We start from the raw sequence: 24,627 nt of genomic DNA on the forward strand, positions 1-24,627 counted from the left end.
CTGGATTCTTCAACAGAGAAGTTGGGTACTGATGTTGTAGTCTCCCGTCTGTTTCCATTTTATAAACAAGATATCCGGCTAAATAGCTTTGCTCCAAGACATCCCAACATATTGCAATACGGGACTTATGAATCTGGGTCATCTTCCATTGATCCAAACTGTTTATATGACTAGTCTCACTTCACTTTTTCTTTTTCTTTTTCCTTTTTTCTTTACTCACACCCACACCCAAGGTATTCCGTATCAGTAACGGTGGCCATAACCGTCACCACCATTACCGACACAGGTATCGGCTGTAACGACCGATACGGAAGCATAATGACGGTTACGACCCCTAGAACGGTTGAAAATTTTCCTTTGCCAGAAAAATTTTGAAAAAATATATAGAAACTTCAAAATAATGTAAATATATATTTATTTTTTGTTTTGAACATGTTTATGGTACTGTAACGGTCTACTCTTTGGTGAGGGTGTTGCATCAGGGCGTCTAATAAATTTGTAAACATGATTATGTCTCTAATGTTTACACATCACAATTAATTACAAGAATTATAAATTATACAAGAAGGCATAAATAGTAATTTTTCAATTGTTTTGAAAAAATTGCCCTAAGAGCTTCTGTTTGCTTAAATCACATTATTTTACAGTTTTAATATTAAAATTTATAGTAAAAGTGGTTAAAATCTATTGTAAATTGATTTAGGAATTTTTTTGAAATGAGCAAAGTGAATAAATAAATAAATAAAGAGAAAATTGGATTTAAATAGAAAAAAAGTGGTTTTTTTTTTACTATTACGGATCTGTTATGCGGCAATGGTTGTTATGCCCCGTAATGGCGATACAGTCCCAGAAAGACAACTACCCTGTTTCGTCCCCGTATTGCATAATGATCATGACTGTTACCTATACACATTGGCCTCTATGGGCATATTGTAACAGATACGGAACATCCTTTATGGGTATATCGTAATGGATACGGAACATCTTGCCATACCACATGGGCATTCAATCCTATAATCTCAGTGTTAAAACTAAATTTATTTACCAAGACATGGAGCCGGACCCAACTAGACTTACTTTGTATGATGGAAAGACAAATAAAAGCTCTTAATTGAATAATTTGGCTCTTTCGCTATGAACATGAAAGGTCACCATAACCTTTGTATAAGCAATGGATTAAACGTGACTTTAGGGGGCATTTAAAAAGGCCCAAATCCAACAGCTAGAGTCCCGACATCTCGCTAGAGTCCCGACATCTCTTATTGAAAGCAAACCCTCCCGACTGAATTGGTTGTAGGGGTGCACACGGGTTGGTTCAGTCCGTTTCTAGGGTGAAACCAGAAATGAACCGTTCCTAACGGTTCTACCATTTTTGGAACTAGAACCAAACCGTTGGTACCCTGGAACCGAATCGAAACTGGACCGTGAAAGTCCAGTTCCGGATCAGTTCCACGGTTCTGGCCTAAAAATCAGGTTGTTTCAAGTTTGAACTTGCCAACATCAATGCATAAGCTATAAATTTCCCATGAAATATTGTTATATATTTAATTAAAAAGAGTAATTGTGATGAATTGTTTCAATTCAAATTGAAAACATCATATTGCCAATCAAAAACTAGATCGAATATTTCAAACTGAAATTGTTCAGTGTTACAGAAGGTCAAGAGACGCTGAAAATATAAATGAGATACAGGCAGGGGTTTGGGCAGGAGCCTGGGCACCACAGAGATATAGGCAGAGGTTTGCAGGTGCCGTAGCAGCACCCAAATACGGCGAGAGAGAGAGAGAGAGAGAGAGAGAGAGAGAGAGAGAGAGAGAGAGAGAGAGAGAGAGAGAGGGGCGCCGCACCTTGTGCTCTTAGTCGTAACTCAACCGAGTTACTGGGTAGGATAGAACCCTGACTTTATGCGAGAGAGAGGGCAGGGGCAAGACGCAGTCGGGCAAGAGAGATTAGATTAGGTTTTTTTTTTTTTTTTTTTTGTTTTAAAGTCATATCTGGATCAAAGGTTCCGATCCAATGTTCGGATCAACGGTTCAGTTCGGTTCAGTTCGGTTCTACAGTGCACTAAACCAGAACCGTTCCGTATCCAATGGTTCTTGAAATTTCGGAGCCAAAACCGGAACCAATGCTGCATAGAACCGAACCAAACCAGACCAATCCAACGGTTCCAGTCCGGTTCCACGGTTCTACCGGTTCGATGTGCACCCCTAATTGGTTGCATGCATGCTTGTATTGGGTTGACATCGATCAGAATATGGTCTGTTATTGTGTCAATATAAAAGTTGATATCTCTGGTATAAACAATATGCGAGCATCCCGTTATGGTATGGGATGCCATAGTGGCCGCTAGTTTCGTCTGTTACGGTTGATGTGCAGGCTCCAATAAAACATAATTAAGCTACTAAGTTTTTGAGGACATTCCTCTACAGCCCTATGAGGGTCGAACATGGGACTTGTCATCTAAGCTCTGTCAAGAAGGGTCTGCTCACTGTGAAAGTTAAATACCATGTGTTTTCCCTCTTCATCCATTTCTACACAACCTTATGAACAGGTTGGCTGGCAAATGATCATCACGGTGGGCCCTAGGAAGGTTTGAATGGTGGCCATCATTATCACCACCTCTTCCTGTGGTGTGGTTCGAGCCTTTGATCTGCCTCATTTTTGGTCTCATGCCCTAATATGATCTGTCAAAATGGATGGATGGCGTGGATAGAACACTAACATAATGGTGGGCCCCACAGAGCCCCTCTGCCTAGACCAGTCCGTCCTGGAAAGGGCAGGACGCACTCCACGTCCAAGCAACGCGGCATTGTAATGTGCTGGTTGAATGTGGACTACTGAGAATGTATCCTCACCGTTCATTTGATTGGTATATCATATATGTGCAGCTCCCCTAATGATTAGGTTGGCCTGATTTCCTAGAAAAGACATCTACCCTAAAATTACACCTGATGAAGGGATCTCACACGTCTACCATGTTGATACGTGTGAGAGCTGTGTAACAAAAACATGCACTCGATCCAGTGCACCTAGCCATCCGATCATTTCCAGCCGCAAAATAAGGGAAATCTACCAATATTAACTTAAATTTGGTCCGTCCGTTTCCAAGAGTAGTGTCTTAGAGGGCATGATGATGTGCTTGAAGAGAAAAACAATCGATGTGTGGACCACAATCGAGGTTGTGGGACACTTCAATGATCCTAGCCATTTGATGGGTGGCCCACAAAAGAATTTCAAATATCACGTGGAATTAATTCTACAGTTAGAAACAACAGAAAGGTTCCAGTGCTCTATGGTGCTTCTCGTTGCATCTGTTTACTTGGACAATCTGATTGATTGATCTGAACCGTCCATTACGTCCAGAACACATTTTGTGGACTACTGTACAAAAATACACTGATCCATGATCCAATCCATCCTTGATTTGGCCTTTTTTCTATAGCCATCCTTTTATAAATCCATGGATCTGATGGTTACTATTGCCCAAAAAAAGTAATTGTTTTAGAATCATAATAAATCCATGATGGGACCTAAAAAATAGATGGATTGAATCGTTGATTAAATCTTCTTTTTTTTTGTGTGTAAATGATATTGATCGTCCATGATAAAATCCATTGATCAAGTGATTAACGTTTGTTAACTCGCCATGATATTTGCATGCTAGCCCATGAAATATGCACTGAACCTAATGAACAGCCTGGATCAATGAATTGGACAGTCTAAATGTCCCATTGCAGCTAGTGGACCGATATCGACTATCTAAAAAGAATACGTAAAGAAATTCCACATTAGCGGCTGAGTGCTGGTGGTTGTATTGAGATTTCATGTTATGTCAAGATTCCTGGGCTGTTTTGATGGATGGAACTCTTCATCTAAGATTCATGGACAGAAAGTTCCAAGAAAGGGTTTTATGGATAGAGAAAATCTTTACTTTCTTGAAAGAATAAATCCAGTCTTATATCCAAGAGAAGACCGAATTCAAGTCTCATATCTATTAATGCAACTAAAAGGAGGTCAAATCTTTTGTTTTTATCTCCGTAAGGTGAATTAACCATGCAACATCTGCAATTCATAATAACAACCCTCAATGTTTTACTGTATTTAGTTGACCTTGTATCATGTTATAATTCTTTATTAACCTAATTCTCCTAATAAAGCCAATAACGGACCAAATTATTTAAGTCTGCTTTTTTCTCATCTTAATATTATTGGTGTCACTCCTAAATTAATCCTTCGACTATGTCATGATCCATGGAGCATGATCATCATATATGTATTGTTCATCCAGCCAGCCCTTGTCACAGCTTGAAGGGTAATTTCGTAATTTCATAGGAGTTTTATGTAAACCCTACTTCTTTTTCGGTAATATATATTATGTTGTGAGAGAAAGTTATTATTATATTGAGAGCCACTTTAAAAAAAAAAAGAAAAAAAAAAAAAAAAAAAAAACTTGTACCATAATTGATCAATGTAAATTTGTGAATATTTTGAAAGAAAATCACGTAAATGTGTTGTGGTTTACATTTTTTTCTTGTTTTCTTTTGATTTTGATATTATTATGTATGGTCAAGAAAGGATCCTTCTCCCAACAAAATGCACTCATTTCTAAATCTATCCTCCTCATTTTATTAAATATTCATTTCATCATCCTCATTTTAATTGTACTCATCTTATGAACATGTTATTATTCCTTAACTACCCAACATCTTACTCATGCTTCAATGGTAGATTCATAAGAGTTTGAACACTAGGTCATGGGTTCGAGTACCCACTACACTAAAAAACCAATGTGGTGTTAGTGTAAGTGCATGTGTAAAAGATGAAAAAAAAAAAAAAAATCACCTAACATCTTATAGCTATTCTATAAAAAATTTCTCTTAAAAACTATTTTTATCTATTCATAAAACTAATTTATTTTATTATTGTTGTTGGTTGGATTGATCCTTTTCATTTTGCAAAAGGGCATTTATCGTATATAATTTTTCCTTTGAGCACAAATGAAGATGAGAAACATGGGCAATTCAAAAGAGAAAATAGATATTAAAGGCATTTTTTTATATGCACGCCTTCACACCACACTATGGGATTTCACCACGATGGGTACTCGAATCCGTTAAAGGCATGCCTAAAGGGTTCCCTCTTATGTATATTGAAGAGAATTTTCCATGCAACATCATTTTCCATGCAACATCTAAAGACAGGGAAGTTATTGACTATCATTCAACTTTACTCTATCCTGGCAAGCATTTTGCATATATATGCTAAATATACATATTGTGTGTGGTGGATGATAATTTTACCCTTAATTTCAACTAGTTTATGACAATGAATAAATTTAAATATTTAAAAAATATGAGAAGATAGAAGATATTTTAAATAAAGTCGAGGGTATTTTAAGAATTATAAAATATGATTGTTGTCCATTGTATGTGTGTATTTCAACTATACTAAACATTAAACAGCTTAGATTACACCGACAAAGCCAACCTCACTCTGCATTTACTCTTTGGTGTAACCTTAAGCCATCTCCTTTTCCCTTTGTAGCGATATCTCTCATTTTTCACTCTCTCTTCCTATCTTCTCATGAAGAAAGCTAATTCTATAAAGAGGGTAAAAGTAATGTCTAAACTGCTTGGTTAAGTCCAAATATTCGGAAATCTCTTTCATTTCTCTTCTTCTTTTGTAAAGATGCATGTCACAGCATGTGTAAATTAATGTAGGCATGTGGAACATATGAGCTATCGCTTGCAAGAATCAAGCCGGTCCACCTGTCACGCACACCACATGGACAAAGCAAACAGTAAAAATATGGTCAAATTGTATTTTATCCGTCCTTTCATACCATAAATTGTGGTCCATGTGATGAGTGGACTAGCTTGATTGATGGACTGCTTGGATCTAAAGATTGGAGAAATCTAAACATTGATGGACCACTTGGACCAATTGGGGTAGGGAATCTAAACATTCTGATGATGGGTGGATTATAAGATCGTATTTTGCCGATTTTCCAATACTACTGCAAATATGAATTTGATCTTTTGTACCTTATATTCATTCTGAAAATCTCTCAATGAAACTAAAATTATCTACATGCATAAGTAATAGAACCAAGGCATAAGTATTAAAAAAGCTCATTCATCACACTTCTTTTCTTTGAAATCTCTGTACCATAAGTTTTTATATTTGACTGAATAATCTCATATAGAAATCGTGGTCCAAGCTCTGTCCCAAACATATTTGTATTGATCATAATTATAGTAGGCCTTGCCAAATGTCTCAGTTTCAATAATTCAATAGTCAAATAAATAATAAATGCCTATGTATGGCTCACCTAATGGAAGTCTTATACAGACTGCTTTGATCTGGCACACTTAGGGGTGTACATGAATCGAGCTAGCTCGGTCAACTCGCTCGACTCCGCTCGAAAAAGCTCGAATCAACTCGATTCGAAGCTGAGTTCGATTCGAGTCGAGCTGGTTTTTAGAGCTCGAAAATGAGTTCTAGCGGAGTTCGAGTTAGCCCCAGCTCGACTCAACTCTATTCGATATATAGCTCGACGACTCGAATCAACTTGAGTATTCTTTGATGTTGCTCACCAAGTGTTTGATGAAATGACTTAACAAAGTGTTAGCTGGTGGCAAGGAAGGTATGTTTCATCAAACAAATCCATTTTTTTCTTGAGTTAGATGTTGCTTATAAGGTGTTTGATAAAATACCTGTAAAACCGCTGCTAGTGTTTTACATTCAACGAGAATTTAAAGGTGCAGTATGTATGTTTATGAAAATGTTGCATAGGTGAACTCGGCTCAAACTGGCCGAAGCTGTTGACTGAACTGAGCTGAGCTAGCCAATTAAGCTCGAGGACCGAGCCGAGCCAAGTTCGAATTGAAGTCAGCTAGTGGCCGAGCCGAGTTCGATGTACACCCCTAGTCACGCTATTACTGGATGGCACATGTGAGACATGCAAAGCACCAATCCCAAGGATTATAAAAAATCTAAGATAGGATATTGGATAAGCTACTAAGGTTGGTAAAAAAGAAGACACAAAAACAAAGAAAAAAAAAAAGGAATCATGTGACCCGCTCATGATATATCCAAGATGTGAGAAACAGATTCTCCGAATTCGGGGAGGGATCTAATGAATATTCTAAAAAAGATCATTATTCCCAACTCCTTAATGGCACGCCTTAACATATATAATGCAAAAACATGGGTCCCACCTCCAATTCCATGGGCCCCACATTCCTCATCTGCATCTTGCTTAGAAATAAACCATTATCCACCATCATTACAAAAATCAATATACAACGTGGAGCTTTGCTAAGCACACACGCAATAAAGCTTCCGTATGCCCAGGTTCCTATCCATCCATCAAGCTGGTTCGAAATTGTACATGTTTTCCCACAAATTAATCTGGTCCGCTCATCACTTAGGCCCCATTATTAGAAACAGATGGATGGGTTAGAAAACTTCAGCCAATTTATCAGAACCGTACATTTTTTTGCTAAATGTGGCCCACCTGATCAGCAGATCAACCCGAGTCTTTGGTTAGGGCATCCATATAGCGGTACTGTTCCGATGGATGGATTAGATCTTGAATCTACCGTGCCATGCTGGCACACATGTGGCGAGCATATGAGCTTCTTTGCATACGCGCGCGTGTAAGCTTAGGCCCCAGCCCGAGGCTAATTTTGAAGAATGATGTGTGGAGAAAAGGGTACATGTACCAATATGGCACGTGGGTGAGATCCGGGCCGTTCATCAGGTACGGTGCATCGTGGGCATGTCCCGACCAAAAATGGCACTGGTGGGTCCAGTTATCAAGCAACGCAGGGTGGGTTAAAAGAAAGAATGGCAATGATCCATATTCAATATTTACGTGTGACCTAGCTGATGAATGGCCTGGACCTCGCACACGTGTGGGTGTTTGGCCCAGCTCGAAATCGTATAATACTCAGGCAGGGGATGGCGGTTGATACGCATGCACTCAGAAATTGTACACTTGGCTTACATAGAGACTGCTTGTTGGAGCAATACTAGCTTCTGATTCGTGGACACTTATCTGTTGAAAGAGGACCGTTGGATATTTTTATTTTTAACCGCACGATAAATATCAACCGATCCGATAGTCAGATAATCAAATAAGCTTAATATTAGTTTTACGATGCGTCTAAATAGTAATTTGGGCTGTTTGATTCAAATTACTCACATGCCACGTCAGCAATTTCTAAGTAGTTTCTAAGTGCCTGACTATCATCCATCACCTCGGCCAGAGTATCCAAAGTTAGACCCACCTAACGGCAAACCATCTGTCCCCTTTGCCTCCAACAAAGCTTCGTTTCGGCAAACAAACTCCGATATAATTACATGTCGGGAGATCCCATGTATTTTCTAAGAGCTTTGCTGAGACCTCACGCGTGTGCAATAAAGCTCACGTGCACACCATCCAATCCGTCCATCACAATGACAGCACTATATTGATACCCCAGCCCAAGTGTCAGGTTGATCCACTGGTTAGGTCGGCCACAGTTTTTTTAAAAAAAAAAAAAAACAAACTATATGGTATGAGTATTGGGCCCACATGCTGATTGAATCATATATATTTTTGAGCAAACATCTACAAAGTCGGACCAATCTGATGGATGGATTAGATCTCGCACCTATCTGTGTGACGTGTACACGAACTTTATTGCACACGTGTGTGGGTTTAGCACAGGTCATTTAAAAAAAAAACATTATTTTTATTATTTTTTTGACCTTTTTATCAAATATAATTTTCATGGTGGGCCCCTAACTCTAGCAGCCTTCCTTTATGTCCATGTCCAACTAGGCAAGTGCTCAGCGGTCCCGATCTACCTCCCATCATCGGTTCAATGAATCTATAAACGAGCATCTGAGACGTTGATGGTTCCTATGCGTGCACTCAGAAGCTATACACTCAAATCAAACCGTCCAAGTTGTGGGACCCACTATAGACTGGTCATAAACCAAGATTTACAACTGATATAGTGCACCAGCAGGCCGATTTGTGGACATCTACAACGGTCCTTATTCGACAAATGGACGTCCAGTATTCTTGAGAGGTTAGGATTAGGGAATCGATGTGATTCTGGTATCATGACCCATCAGCAGTGGGCCCCACTACCCACCACGTTTGATTCGAATTACATACACGCCACGTGATGTAGACGTCACGACTGATGTGGCGGCAACAGTGCCGAGTTAGTGCTAGTCGGCATCATGGCCATGTTTTCTATTCACCTTGGGCCCACCAAGCCCATGTACGATTCGGTTCTGCACTACCCGATACGGACAGTTGGAAATTTTTCTTTAGCCCGCCATTAGTTGACTATTAAAGAAGATTAAACAAGGCGTTGGAAAACAAAAAGGCAATAATCTGGAAATGAAGAAACCGACCCATGTGTGGCCCACTCATCTAACACAGTTTCACAAGGAGGCGGATTACCCGAGACCCGGTCGGAAGGTAGGTGCAGGGGCAGCTCTAAGGGGTAGGCAGGTGAGGGAATCGCATAATGCCCCTAATTATGAAGGCCCAATAATGCACTGTATTATAGGAACAGGCTTTTAATACTCTGACAGCGTTTGGTAATCTATACACATGCATTGAGAAATTGCAACCTTTGAATATTTTTAAATTAAATTAAACAGATATAAAAGTGGGTCCCAGTTTAGATGGTTCATGAAAAACAAAAACAAAAACACACAATGGCTGGATTTCCTAACTGGTTGATACTTGTACGCTAACAAATTATTTGAATTCAACATACAAATTTCCACTAATTGGAAGATAGAATAGTTAAATCAATGGATTTTTTGTAATTTAGCCTATCTAGAATGGATCACCTAATTTAGACGGTTTGGATGGAGTCAAAATATGCTATATTAACAATCTAGGAGTGCCTATTTATTAACCATAACACTGCTAGAGTACTATACAATTCTAAATTCATTATTCTCACAGTACACGCGGATTGCGTGCAGACCCTTTAGGGATTCTTGCAGCCTTGAGCTCTGTGGGGTCCACATCATTATATGTGTTTATATCTATTCCGTTGATCCGTTTCTTCATCCCATTTTAGAATATTAGAAAAAACATGAAATAGAACCAAAGCGCAAGTAGTCCGAAACACAGAAAAAAAAGTAGATATTGAATGCTCACCGTTAAAAACTTTTCTGCAGGCGGCAGAAATTTTGGATAAGCTGATATTTATGTTTTCCTTTCATCCATCTAGATTCACCTTATGAACGGTTTAGCAATTTTATCTATTGAAATTGTTTTATTGGGTAAACTTGAATACTAAAGTTTAATTAGTAATTTTGCATCTAAAACGGTAAGCAGAAAATTTATGATTTAATTTTGAATATATTAAAAAAAAATTAACTAAAAAGTCTCATTTTTATGACTTGCCTGAGGCCTCCCAAAAATGTTGATCTGCCCTGGCAAGTTGGGGCCCACTGTGATGTTTGTAAGAAATTCACTCCATCTACTGATTTTTTTTCCAACTCATGTTAGGACATGAGCCCAAAAATTAGGCAGGTCCAAAAGCTAAGTGGGCCATATGACAGGAGAAAGTAGAGATTGAACACCCACTGTTGAAACATTCACGGGACCAGGAAGTTTTGTATAAGGCTAATATTTTTATGTTTTTAGTTAATTCCAGTGGAAATAATATTTTTGAACAGTTTGGATGGCATATAAACATCACATGGACCTGAGAAGGTTTCAACGGTGGGCATTTCACTCTCCACTTTTTCCCATCCCGTGGCCCACTTGAGTTTTGGGTCCGTCTGATTTTTGAGATAGTGTCCTAAGATAGGCTATAAAAACAGATGGACGAAGTGGATTTCTCAAAAACTTCCACCTACCTTGCAGCGGTCAGACGCCGCAGCGAATACGCATCCGTTTGACAAAAAGAGAAAACGGGCCCGTTGAGAAACACGAAGGTTGTTTCCATCTTCATGTCTGTATTCAAAGATCCAAAAATGTGATGTGATTATTATCACAAGTTGGAGAAGATTTGAGAGACAGAGAATGTGTTTATCTGCCAAACATGCGTCCAGCTCAAGCAAAGCAAAACGTAAGAATACTTTCTATTTTCCGAGGTTTCACATCTTGGTGTCAAAGCACTAACCATTTTCCAGCTCAGCTCATTTTGACAGGGAATATTATTTCGATAGTCATAGTCTCAAGACTCGGATAAGTCTTTCGAGTCAACTCAGATCTGATAGTGCCCGTTCGGATTCATTACCACTGAGTCACCCCTGACTAAGTCGAGTCTGGTTGATTCGGACCTGACTTGGGCGAGTCAAAACTCCTTTAGAGGACACAACAAGTCAATCCTAGTCTCCAAGTTCTATTTGATGTGTGGTATTAGGTGGTATGGAATTATATTTTGAGGACTGCAAACTCTATCCTACATTTGGAAACGATGTAAAAAATTAAATTAATCCCATTATTGTATCATCCAAAGCCAATATGGTATTAATATCAAATACCATGCAATTTCTGATGAATTTTGAAATTCACTACATCAGTGGGCCATGTGTTGATGTATGTGTTTTATCCATGTCACCCTTCCATACGTGTCATTTAAATGTGCCAATCAATTTGCATGTGTAAATATGACTAGCATCGCTGTGAAATATGGTCAGCTGTTATGATTCCATGGTCCACTAAATGCAGACTTCACTTAATACAGTGTATTTCTGAAGAAAGAAATTTTATCCCAATATGTAGATTGGATGTTGAAAATATGACGGTATTGTTAATTCCATCTAATGCAATTTCATACCATTTAATCACGCTGTCCAAACAGGCTATTAATTCCATCTGTTACATGCATCCTTGGGTATCTATGTACATGCGTGGATGTACACGGAGAGAGGAGCATCCTCTTTGAAGACCAAGAGGGGGCGCACTAGGTGCAGCCCTGTGGGGCACACCTTGATGTATGTATAGTATATCCACGCCGTCCATCTGTTTTTAATGATCATTTTACGACACTAAAAATCCAAGCAGATCCAATTCTCAAGTGGACTCACTGCAGGAAACAGTGGTGACCGACCATTAAAAACCTTATGTGCTCCACAAAAGAAGTTTTGAACTAAGTTGATATTTGTTTTTTTTTTCCCTACATTCAATCAAGTCTTTGTGACCTTATCAAAAGGCTGGATGGCAAGTAAACATTACGTCGGCACTAGGAAGTTTTCAATGGTAGGGGTTCACTCATCGCTATTTCCTGTAGTGTGGTCCACCGATGTTTTTATCTGCTTCGTCCTTTTTCTCATACCCTAAATTAATGATATTTAAAAATGGATGGACGGCGTGGATATACTACATATACATCAAGGTGGGCCCCACGGTCAGGGCCGCACCGTGTTGGGTGGGGCCGGGGGTGCACCTAATCCGCTCCCAGAGGAAGTAAAACATATACGTGGCTGCTCGTCTTTGCACTGGATACGTGGGTTATAAGTTCTGATACGTGGGGGCCATTTTTCGGTGATCCAGACCGTTGGTCTGTTGAGTCTCACCTTGGACGGAGCTTGTCTTGAAAAAAAAAAGATTAGAAGATCCCAGTGACTAATATTACGGCCTTTTTTAATTTCTCGTGGACCAGTAGTCTATTTCTTTAGGTAGTGAAGGAAACCATTCGAGTTCAGAGAATTTTGAGGCATGGTCCATATACGGTGGGATACAAGAGATCAACGACGTTGATTACCTTCCATAGGCCCCAGTTTTCATATTTGAAAACCTGTGTATACCGCACAAAGATGTGGCCGTGTATCATATAATTCCTTCGTGATCCACAACCACATATCATGATCAGATGGTGGGACCCACCAGAACTACAATGGTTTGGTACAATGTTTTAACCATCTAATCGGTGTATATAACTCCCATCGTGTATCTCATCTCGAAAATCAAACTGATCAAACGACCATTCACTGAATTTCGACGCCATCAATCCACTTTCTTGCTACCATCCATTGGATGGCTGGGATCATAAATTCCATCCTGATTTGTGAGCACGATCCATCCACTATCTTCCCCATAATATTGATGGTCTGGATTTGCTTCTTATATTAGACGTATTGTGGGTGAGTTTCACATGGGTGTCTACCAAACTCTTTATAAAAATACAGGGAAAGATGCATAGATATATAAAAATATAAAATAGAGAGAGAGAGAGAGAGAGAGAGAGAGAGAGAGAGATTTTGGTAGATTGGAGTCCAAGAAGGTTGCTGTCAGCACCTTATATTTGAATATTCAGCACAAAAACATTCCATTTCTTCTCTCCATTAACGGAATTTCAAAGTCTTTGTTTTACCGGTTTCAGGAATGTAGGCTTTCATTTCACTATAAATACTCCTACACTTGGAGCTCTCAAACCACCACCTTTTATTCATTCATTGCTATCTTCTCGTCTTCTCTCTTTTCTCGACAATGGCTCTCTCATTCTCTCTTCACTCCCTTCTCTTCATTGTTTCTTTGCTTTTGGGTGCATCCATGGCCCGAGCCGCGACATGTAGCGATTGCTTCACTCGCTCAAGAGCAGCCTACTACCCAAACTCTGATGAGTCGGGCACCGATGGTGAGATATGACAAAAGACCTGTTTGGATTGGTGGAATCTTCTTTTCTAACATGGAAAAGAAATCTTTTTTCTCATACAACCAAACCAAACTTCCTTTTACGATATCTTAGCGTGTGATCATTTTGTTTGATTGGATTGTAGTTGGGGCATGTGGGTTCGGCAAGTTTGGTGCGAAAGTCAACGGTGGGGATGTATCAGCTGCATCCGAACTTTTTAGGAATGGTGTTGGATGTGGGGCATGCTACCAGGTATTAATGGTTAGACCAGAATGTTAGAAATGGTGGGACGGTTTGATCCAACGGTTTAATTTCTCTTTAACTCTTCTTTTTTTTGATTCACCAGGTGAGATGCACCAACAGTAAATATTGCTCGGACAAAGGAGTGACCGTGGTCATCACTGATAGCGGTTCTAGTGACCGCACCGATTTCATACTTAGCAGGCGGGCCTTTGGCAGGATGGCTCAGACCACTGACTTGGCTGCACCACTGCTGGACTTTGGCGTAGTGGACATCGAGTATAGACGGTACACACTCCACAAAATCATCATTATACAATCTTAAATTTCTAATAAACACACACGTACGTGCATGAACATGTAATAGTCAGAGTAGTTTTTGCCAGCATTCTACCTCTACAGCACATGTTGGGCAATACCCGAACTCTTTGAACTCAACATATTGTATGTGCAATATCCACTCCGTCCATCAGAAACATCCTCTCATGCTCACCGTACAGATCACAAATCAGCCAGACCCAAAACTCAGCTGAGCCACACCAAGGGAAACAATGTTAATCATCCACCCTGTGTGGCCTGCCGAGTTTTGGGTGACGCTGATTTTTAGAGTCTTGAGATGAATGTTATGCACGGGTTGGGTAGAACATAGACACCATGGTGGAGCCCAAAAAAAACCTGCAATTGGTGTTTTCTCCTTATTGTTTCCTGTAGCCTGACCCACCTGAGTTGTGGATTGGACTAACGTTTTACCCCAAGGCCTAACATCAAGAGACCAAACTGATGGACGGAGTAGATGGCACGTACACCACTTTGGTATTGTATTAAGTATACAACAAGTGTTGTATGAGCATTGGCAAAAGTTCAATGACTAACCTATGATCAAATTAAAAATTGGGCCTGGGGTTATATGAGGTACTGCTTCACAACAACGTTCAGATTTTAGAGTCATATCATGTATGATGAGTTATTGGAAAAGTTGGCACGAGTTCCGTGCAAACGGGTGTGTGTGAGTGTCTGTGTATCACACCGTTCGATTGATACAGGGCTGATACACTCGTATCATTCATGGACGGCTTCAGATGATACTTTAAACCTAAATTCTAATTAATTAGTTAAAATACAAATGCAGTGTAAACATAGTAGTATATATAGACATGTATACAAATACATATGCATGCATGACCATCGGATAATGCATCTTACCTACTTCAGGTGTGAAAGTATGCCAGTCCATTTTGAAAAAATCATGTTGTGGAAATTTTTTATATTAAAGTTGTCGGTCTTACCTTAATAATGATGATGAGACTGTAAATTCAAACTAGTACAGTTAAGTCTAATAATAGGATGGGTATTTTAGTCAAAGTAAAGAAAAAACAGAGAAAAAAACGTATTGAAATTCACCTTTAAGAGCTGTTGCTCCTGACCTATGCAATGGACTGACACGTGGCGGTGGGCCACCAGTGTTTCTTGTAGCTACCCAAACCAGAATATCCAGTTCAAGATCGACGAGGCTAGCAGCTTCCCAAACTACCTAACTTTTGCGATATGGTATCAACAAGGCAAGGTGGATGTGATTGCAGTGCAGTTGTGTGAGGTCGGTCTCTCTCTCTCTCTCTCTCTCTCTCTCTCTCTCTCTCTCTCTCTCTCTGTTTGTTTATGGGCTGGGTTTGGATGTTTTGGGCTTGAAAACTCGGCGGCTTGGACTTATTCGTTCCGTCCTGAGTCGAGTCAGGACTCGGGGGTGATGAACCAGATCGAACTCGACTGAGTCCGAGTTGACTCGGACGAGTCAGAAATCCATCTGGGCCTTTGCCTAAATTCAAGTCCTGCCTGTGCCAGATAAATAAAATGGGCCAGCTCGGCCTTCAAATTTTGAAACTTGTCTGTTGAGAGGCCTCTTCAAGTTCTGCATGGGGCCCGATTTAAGGCCCAAAAGATTAAATGGGCCAGACTCGGCCCAAAACTCTCTTATTCTTTTAACTGAATTATGTAATGACAAAAATACCCTCCGGTGAATGCAGACACAGAATCTCGCGTGCAAGCTGTTGGAACGTAGACATGGAGCTATGTGGGCCATGATCATGCCCCCCAAAGCGCCCTTATCAATAAGGATGCTTGTAAGCGGCGGTGAAGATGGAGATGAAACATGGGTGATCCCCACCAATGACATACCCCAGAATTGGACCGTTGGAGGCGTCTACGACTCAGGGATACAGTTGGATTTGTAGACGGACATGGCTATACTGAATTTCGATTGTATGATTTAATGGAATCCATGTTTTTCTTGTTAGTACTGTTCTTTCAGATGTTGTTGTAGTTTTAGGCGCATTTGAAATTCTCTTAACTACATTTGCTGAGTATTTGTTAGAGTCATTTATTAGTAGAATTACAATAATGTAACGTTTTGAGGTTACTAATACAAAAGGTAGTGTTGTGTTTGTCCTTGATAAGTACGGCCACGATTGAATTTTATGGAATGAGTGCGATCAACGGATGGTCCAGATTAGTTTGATTTTTGAAAAATCAACCATCCAAAGTGGTGCCCACTTAATCGGATGTTCGGATCACAAAATCACATGGATGAGGTTGTGAGCAACTTGTCGGATGGAGAGTAATTAACCTTTTCTTGAGAAAATAAGCTTTGGAAGCATTTCAGTATTTATCATTGGGCTGTCAATGGTCCAAGTTGGCTTAATACAGTCCAGCTTGGACTCGTATACCGGGCCCGAGGACTGGGGTTGGGCCTAAAATAGAGGCCCGTTTACTAACGGGCCGGGCTCGGGCTGTGCTTAAGATCCTGGCCATCCGACCTATATAGGATTGCAGTCATGCATGATGGGGCACAGGTAATGAACAGCCTAGATCTTGCACAAGGGTGGTTGGCTGGCCCTGGTCCATGAATAATTATCACGGGATAGGTCGTAGGGCTGAAAGTTGGGCAGGTTCAACCCGACCGACCCGTGACCGACCCGACATTGGGTTGGGCTTGGGCAGGATGTATTAAGTCCGATCTCGGGCTGAGGCTATACAAACACCAACCCGATAAAACTTGGGGCTTGGGTTGAAGACCCGGGCCCGATCAATATATTGAGTTACTAATAAATTATAATTGACTGTGGATCCTTTGTGGCGAAGGCATAAGAAATTCTAATGTTCTTGGGTCTCATTGGTCCACATCATTTCCAATGACTCAAGCTAATAAGATATGCCAGATTTCTCTCTCCCAAATAAATTGGGTGCTGTGTAGCATGACTTTCAAAGAAATAGTTGTCCTATATTTTAACTTATTTGTTTAGGAAAAACATGAAGTTCATTACAATAAATAACTACATATATATAATTAATAAAATCATAAATACAAAAAATAAGACGGGTATTGAAATACAATAAACTAATATAATAATGAAAATATTAGCGTGTATGCACCCAACCAACCCGATCAACCTGACCGAGCCTACTTGGGTTGGGCTTGGGTTGAGAATTCTCAACCCGAGGTTGGGTTGGGTTGGGTGAGGGTTGAAGTATATAAACATTGGGTTGGGATAGGGTTGAACCCCAACCCAAACCACACCATCCGACTTTCAGCCCTAATAGGTCGGGCTTGTTTGTTTTGACCGTTTCTAGCCCAGCCCGATCTTGGGCTAGACCTCAGCCACCCCCGTTAATCATGATCCTATAAAACCTTGAAATGAAAGGAAGCCGGGGTTTGAAATCTACACAAGCAAACTGATGGTAGGGGTGGCAAAAAGGTTGGGCGCATCAACTGTGGGACCATGATTTTAATGGTTCAGACCACCAAAAGATTGTAGTAGTGACAATAGACTGGCCAATCTTAAATGGCCTGATTTTTAATGGTATCAGCCCCGGGTGAGGCCTACCTTAATATGAACTTTAATACTCTGGGAGAGTGTGATGAATGATGCGCAGGCACTTACAAAATTACTTAGAAGCTGCATACGTAGCATGCAAGTCAAATTAAGCTGACCAACTTATGATTCCCAGATTAGATGCATCATAAATCAAAAATTAGCTTATTATTTTATTATCTGACTATCAGATTGGTGGACACTTATTGGACGGTTAGAAATGAAAATTATCCAATGGTCCTATTTCAACCAAAAAGTGGCCGCAAACTAGAGTTTAGGATCGTTTAAACACTCTCATTTTTTCGGACTGTGACTTAATAACAGTAGGTTCTATAATTACAAGGATTAATTTGAGTTAGCGTATGCCAAGTGCACGATTTTCTAACTGCCTGTGTATCAAGTGTGATCGCCGTCTGAGTATCCAATAACTCTCTTTAACAGCCGGGCCCAACCGCTATCTGTCCAGAAACAAAGCCCCATTAAGTGTAGATTTTCTGTCTGCGCAAGTATAGATTGAGCGGTGATTAGTGGCATGTGTGCGAAATCCAGGCCATTCATCAGATGGGTCCACCACGAACGTGCACGGTACAAAATCCAGGTTGATGAACTCATCCATTGGATTACACATCCAATTCGGGCCCGACTCAATACACGCCACTCCAGGCCCGAGATTGGGTGGTTTGAGCCCATTTTGTTTCGAGAGGCCCAAATCACAGCCTTCGAAATATAACGGCATAGGCGCGATCCACAATTTTCTGAGTTTCATTTAAGCTAATATATGCTTCGTGTGCATTTTCATGAGTGCCTAAGTATCAACTGTCACACCAAAGCAGAGTATCAAATTACTCCCGAAAATCAGGCAGCTCCGCACGTGTAGGAATCACATGAGAAAAAAATCAAATACAAAACAAACTAAGTAATAAAAATTAATCTAATGATTTGATTTTGAGATTTTTGAATGGATGTAATTCAACTGAATAAAATAACACCCAAGCTTCAAAGTTCCACACATAGGTTAATGTTCCAAAATCATGATGACTTGGATAACACAACTAGGATCTGAGCACTATGGTCAGCCTAATCAAAAAATACAACAGTTTAAATATTTAATAAATGTTATAAAAGATTAGAAAATGATGGATTTGCACCATTGACATATATTCTCAAGCGCTAGTGATTTTAAGTATTCAATATCTATAGGAATAGAATAATGAATATCAAAGAAATATAACAGGTTGAGAACATATCTTATCTAGGAAATTTGATTGATATAGGGTAAGCCTATCCATCAATGTGGATCTCATATGATGGAAACATATGGATCTTACAAGAGGATTAAAAAAAAAAAAAAAAAAACCTAAATAATAAATAACATGCATACACCATTCTTCTCATCATTAAAACAATCAATTATCATAATCTTAAAGAAATAATAAACCCATGTGCTTCCCTTCTATCTTAGGCTAGAGGGAACTTAGAAAAATATAATTAAATTGTAGAAATAAAAGGCAACAAGAAAGAAAGAAAAAAAAAATGCAAATAGAAAAGATCTAAAAAAAAAACAACTTATAAAGTTTTAATAAAACTAAAAACTCTTTAAAAACCATAAATATTGCTCTTGAATGCTTCTAATAATGTTTAAGAATGCCCTAGGATGCCTTATTTATAAGTAGGGAACTCCAATTTTCGTACAAAGTTGAAAACCTTAGAAAACGCCTCAAATATATGTATTTTTTCAAAATAGACTTCTCGCTGCATAGTTCGTTCAAAACAAACTTCCTGCTGCATAATTTTTCAAAATACACTTCACAGCTTCATAATACACTTTTTCATGACGATTTCAGGATTCTTCACTTCAAATCTTCGATTCTCTTCATTTCTCACTTGGTTTCTTGAATTTTTGGCATGTGGATTCTTCAATCTTGATCTCCTAAGATCCATCCCTTGTCTTGGTGATTTTTTAACATCAAATTTATACTTTTAACACTCTTTTTCAATCCAAGTAGTTAAATTCACCTTGCAACACATACATGAGTAAAATAAAATATTAAGATGATTTATGTTCATAAAACTAAGATATAAATGGGAAAAAAGATGCAATATTTGATTCTCAACACACCCCCCAACCAGCATTTTGCTAGTCCCGAGCAAAATAAGCAAAGAAAAATAAAAATAAAAATTAATTTAAAAAAAAAAAACTAAAATGAAAAAAATTCTAACTACACCACTTTCATAGGTAATCTCGATTGCATTTAGCATATGCAATAAGCCTTTAAACCCCTAGGTTTCCCCTAGTGGACGAGTTATAGTCTCGTGAGGATTTTCAGAAATGTTACCCACAAACATTGAAAACATGAAAAACAGTTCAACACTCAAAAATTTATACAATTATGCCTCCATTCATCATATGAATTCCAAAACAAAACAATACTTAACCTAAGTCTGAAGTTAGTTAGAATCTCAATTTTCTAATCCATTACATCCTTGAGTTCAGAGACCTAATCAAAATTTAGAATAGTTATAACCCAATATCCTTAGGTGCTTCGTGACACTAGTCTAACTTTGAGAAATATGCATATTCCCTATCCTAACTCCTTTCAATCATCCCAAGAATATGAAATCTCTAGTTATCTCATTTTTTTCATGACATTTCTTCTTTTATCATCATATCCTCATTATTATAGACCACCCTTAAATGAAGATTCCCACCGAGTTTGCTTCATAACCTAAGGTATCGTACTTGTAATGGTAACAGTAATGGATACTTAGGTATCCTTACCCTGGATTACTGACACGATTGTTATGGTCATTGCATTCATGCTCTATAATAAAATTTTCTTTTTCCATCATTTTTTTCCTTCAATATTCTCTCTTTTAAGCATATATTAATGGTACTAATTCATTCAACCTTGTTTGAATCAAAAGTTGTTATTCTAGTTCACATATCATATTCCTCACTTAGTTAGCTAGGGTGTATTGTGAATTCAGTACATCAAATTATAACTCACTTTAAACTAGTAATTAGATAATTGAACTCAAGTTTATAATTTTCAGTTGTCAGATTTCTGACTACTATCAACCTAAACTAAGTATTAAATTTGCCTTTGGAATTCGGAAAATATCATGTTCACATTCTTGTATATAAAAATATTATTTTAAAAATGTTGAAATTTATTTTTTTCCCATAAACTTAAAAAAAATAAACTTAAACCTAACTGAAACCTAAAAATAATAAAAATAATAATAAAATAAACTGAAACCCCTAAAAAAAAAAAACTTTCACATGGATGACTATCCACACCCCCCAACCTAAAATCTACATTGTCCCCAATGTAATGATAATGTAATGCAGAGAACAATAAAAATAAAAGAAATGGTGGATAGTACCTGCCATAAAAAACTCACCTGCTATGTGACACTAAAAAAATTGAATATGATATAAATCATACACAGATGCTTCGTTAGACCAGGAGCATCAATCTGAATATTCTGGCTCATGAAGAAGGAAGGACTCCTCTCCCACATGAAAGTTTTCCACATAAGGCTTCAATCTCTGACCATTAACCTTGTACACATTGCCATTACGTGGATTCTCAATTTCAATAGCCCCATGAGTATAAACATTCTTCACAATGAAGGGGCCTGTCCATCTTGATCTTAACTTTTTCGAAAAAAACTAGAGACGAGAATTGTACAATAGGACCTTTTGCTGATGTTCAAAATTCTTCCTCAGGATATTTTTGTCATGAAAAGCTTTGGTCCTCTCTTTGTAGATTTTAGAATTTTCATAGGAGTCTCTCCTCAACTCCTCTAATTCATTTAACTCTAATTTCCTCTGTCCACTTGCTTGATCCATATCAAAGTTTAATTTCTTTATTGCCCAGTAGGCTCTATGTTCCAATTCCACAGGCAAGTGGCAAGCCTTCCCATACACCAATCTGTATGGAGACATTCCAATCGGGGTCTTATAAGCAGTCCTATAAGCCCATAAAGCGTCGGATAGTCTGAGGGACCAATCCTTCCTATCTGGCCTTATAGTTTTCTCTAAAATGTGTTTGATTTTTCGATTAGAAATCTCAGCTTGCCCACTCGTTTGTGGGTGGTATGGGGTGCTCACTTTATGCTTGATGCCATATTTCTTCATCAAAGCCTCAAATGTCCTATTGCAAAAGTGAGACCCGCCATCACTAATAATGGCCTTTGGAGTTTCAAATCTAGAAAAAATATTTTTCTTGAGGAATCGTATGACCACTTTGTTGTCATTGGTCTTACTTGGAATTGCCTTAATCCACTTTGAACATAGTCCATGCTAACCAATATATAAAGAAATCCAAAAGAAGATGGAAATGGGCCCATAAAATCAATACCCCAACAATCAAATATCTCCAATGGTAAAATTGGAGATAAAAGCATCATATTGCGCCGAGACACTCTTCCCAACCTTTGACATCTATCACAAACAACGCAGAAAGTATGAGTGTCTTTAAACATGGTGGGCCAGTAAAAACATTTAGATTTTGCGGTGGTTTTCTTAGCAGAAAAATAGCCACCACATGCTTCCATGTGGCAAAAAGAAATAACACTCTGAACTTCATCCTCTGGGACACAACGTCTAAAAATTTGATCAGTCCCATATTTATATAAATACGGGTCATCCCAGAAGAAGTTCTTAACCTCGGTTTTAAAACACTTCCTATCTTGTGACTTCCAATGATATGACATTTTTTCTATTACAAGATAGTTCACTATATCCGCATACCAAGACAATTTGGAGATCGCAAATAATTGTTAATTAGAGAAAATATCCTAGATATGCATCTTCTCAGTGGAATCATCTAACACCAATTCAGAAAAGTGATCGGCCACTACGTTTTCTACTATTTTCTTATCTTTTTATCTCTAAGTTAAATTTTTGGAGTAGAAGGATCTATCTCAAAAGTCTCAGCTTTGCATCCTTCTTAGATAGCAAATATTTTAAAGTTGAGTGGTCCATGAAAATGACTACTTTGGATCCCAGCAAGTAGGATCTAAACTTATCCAAAGCAAAAACTATTGCAAGTAACTCTTTTTCAGTTGTTGAGTAGTTAACTTGAGCTGAGTTTAGAGTTCTACTCGCATAGTGAATAACGTAGGGTTGTTTATCTTTCTTTTGGCCCAAAACAACTCCTATGGCATAATCACTTACATCGCACATTAGTTCAAAAGGAAATGTCCAATCTGGTGGATGCATGATAGGTGTAGTAGTAAGAGATGATTTAATTTTATTAAAGGCACTTGCACACTCATCTGTCCACTTAAATGGGACATCCTTTTGGAGAAGATTAGTCAATGGTCTAATAATGACACTAAAGTCCTTGATGAATCTTCCATTTAAACCAGCATGCCCTTGAAGTGATCTTATATCTGTAACATTTCGGGGGATAGGTAGATTAGTTATAATGTCTGATTTTAAGTGATCTACCTCGATTCCATTTTTTGAGATAACATGGCTTAAAACAATTCATTTTTGAACCATAAAATGACATTTCTCTAAATTTAAGATAAGGTCCTTCTCTTCACACCTTGCCAAGACAAGAGATAAATTGTTGAGGCATTCCTCAAAACTACTCTCAAATACAGAGAAGTCGTCTATGAAAACCTCAAGAAACTTCCTAACCATATTTGAAAAAATACTTAACATACACCGTTGGAAAGTTGCTAGGGCGTACACAATCTAAATGGCATCCGTTTGAAAGCAAACGTGTCAAATGGACAAGTGAACGTGGTTTTCTCTTGGTCTTCCAGGGCTATCTCTATTTGGTTATATCTGAAATATCCATCAAGAAAACTATAGGAGTGGCCTGCTACCCTCTTTAAAACTTGATCAATGAATGGTAGAGGGAAATGGTCATTCTTTGTGATCTGGTTCAATTTTCTATAGTCAATGCAAACACGCCAACCTTTGGTGACACGTGTTGGTATGAGTTCATTATTAGAATTCTTCATGATAGTTATTCCGGATTTCTTTGAGACTACTTGAGTTGGACTAGCTCAAACACTATCGGATATTGGGTAGATGATTCTCACATCCAATAATTTAATCACCTCATTTTTTACAACTTCCATCATGTTTGTATTGAGACGCCTTTGAGGTTGTCTAATTGATTTGGCGTCCTCATCGAGGTAGATCTGATGGGTGCATATAGAAGGGCATATACGCTTGATGTTATAAATGGTCCAGCTCAAGGCTCCTTTGTGGTCCCTTAGAACTTTCAACAATTTAATCTTTTGATCCTTCTCTAAAAATGAAGAGATCACCACAGGATAAGTTTTATTTTTGCCTAAGTATACATACTTAAGCTCATTTGGTAGTGGTTTTAAATCAAGCTTTGGAACATTGGTTGGTGATGGCAGAGGTCGCAAGTCCTCGATAGATAGGATTTGAGTGCGCGATCTCCATTGGTACATACCAATGTCCTAGGTGGTAGTGTTCTCATTATCATCACAAACTTCAGCAAGTACTTTTTCTAAATCAGAATTTGACTTGAATCAATTCTTTAGTTAGACTAGGTTCCAATTCCTCTTCTTCTATCAAGTAGTCCATGAAATTCAGCTCATGGATCTCATTATTGTCAATGGGCTGCTTACATAGATTGAAAATATTTAGCTCTAAAGTTATATTACCAAAAGACAAGTTCATCATTCCATTCTTGCAATTTATGATTGCATTTGAAGTTGCTAGGAATGAGTGACCTAAAATGATGAGAACTTAAGAGCTAACATTTACACATGGTTCAGTGTCTAGTATAATAAAATTCATGGGGAAGTAGAATTTCTCCACTTGGACTAACATGTCCTCTAAAATTTTCCTTGGTACCTTAATGGAGCGATCAGCGAGTTGGAGTGTAATCATGATTGGTTTAAGCTCGTCT

General features: G+C 38.5%; 1 protein-coding gene across 1 annotated transcript; it reads left to right on the forward strand.

Annotated features, from left to right (window-relative positions):
• The first annotated feature begins 13,376 nt into the window (after positions 1-13,376).
• Positions 13,377-16,292, forward strand: LOC131248127 (expansin-like B1). Its single transcript, XM_058248196.1, has 5 exons — positions 13,377-13,613; positions 13,756-13,862; positions 13,957-14,138; positions 15,312-15,444; positions 15,872-16,292. The coding sequence occupies exons 1-5, from the start codon at positions 13,466-13,468 to the stop codon at positions 16,076-16,078; spliced, it is 777 nt and encodes a 258-aa protein (XP_058104179.1). The 5' UTR covers positions 13,377-13,465; the 3' UTR covers positions 16,079-16,292.
• Positions 16,293-24,627: the final 8,335 nt, after the last annotated feature.

Source organism: Magnolia sinica, chromosome 6 (assembly GCF_029962835.1).
Source record: "Magnolia sinica isolate HGM2019 chromosome 6, MsV1, whole genome shotgun sequence".
NCBI lineage: Eukaryota > Viridiplantae > Streptophyta > Magnoliopsida > Magnoliales > Magnoliaceae > Magnolia > Magnolia sinica.

What these genes read in the sequence shown, in the direction of transcription:
- LOC131248127 (XM_058248196.1), top strand. Translation starts at nt 13,466, where the DNA reads ATGGCTCTCTCATTCTCTCTTCACTCCCTTCTCTTCATTGTTTCTTTG. An exon ending in GATGTGGGGCATGCTACCAG is followed by an intron (nt 13,863 to 13,956) that starts GTATTAATGGTT and finishes TTGATTCACCAG; the next exon opens with GTGAGATGCACCAACAGTAA. An exon ending in TTGCAGTGCAGTTGTGTGAG is followed by an intron (nt 15,445 to 15,871) that starts GTCGGTCTCTCT and finishes CGGTGAATGCAG; the next exon opens with ACACAGAATCTCGCGTGCAA.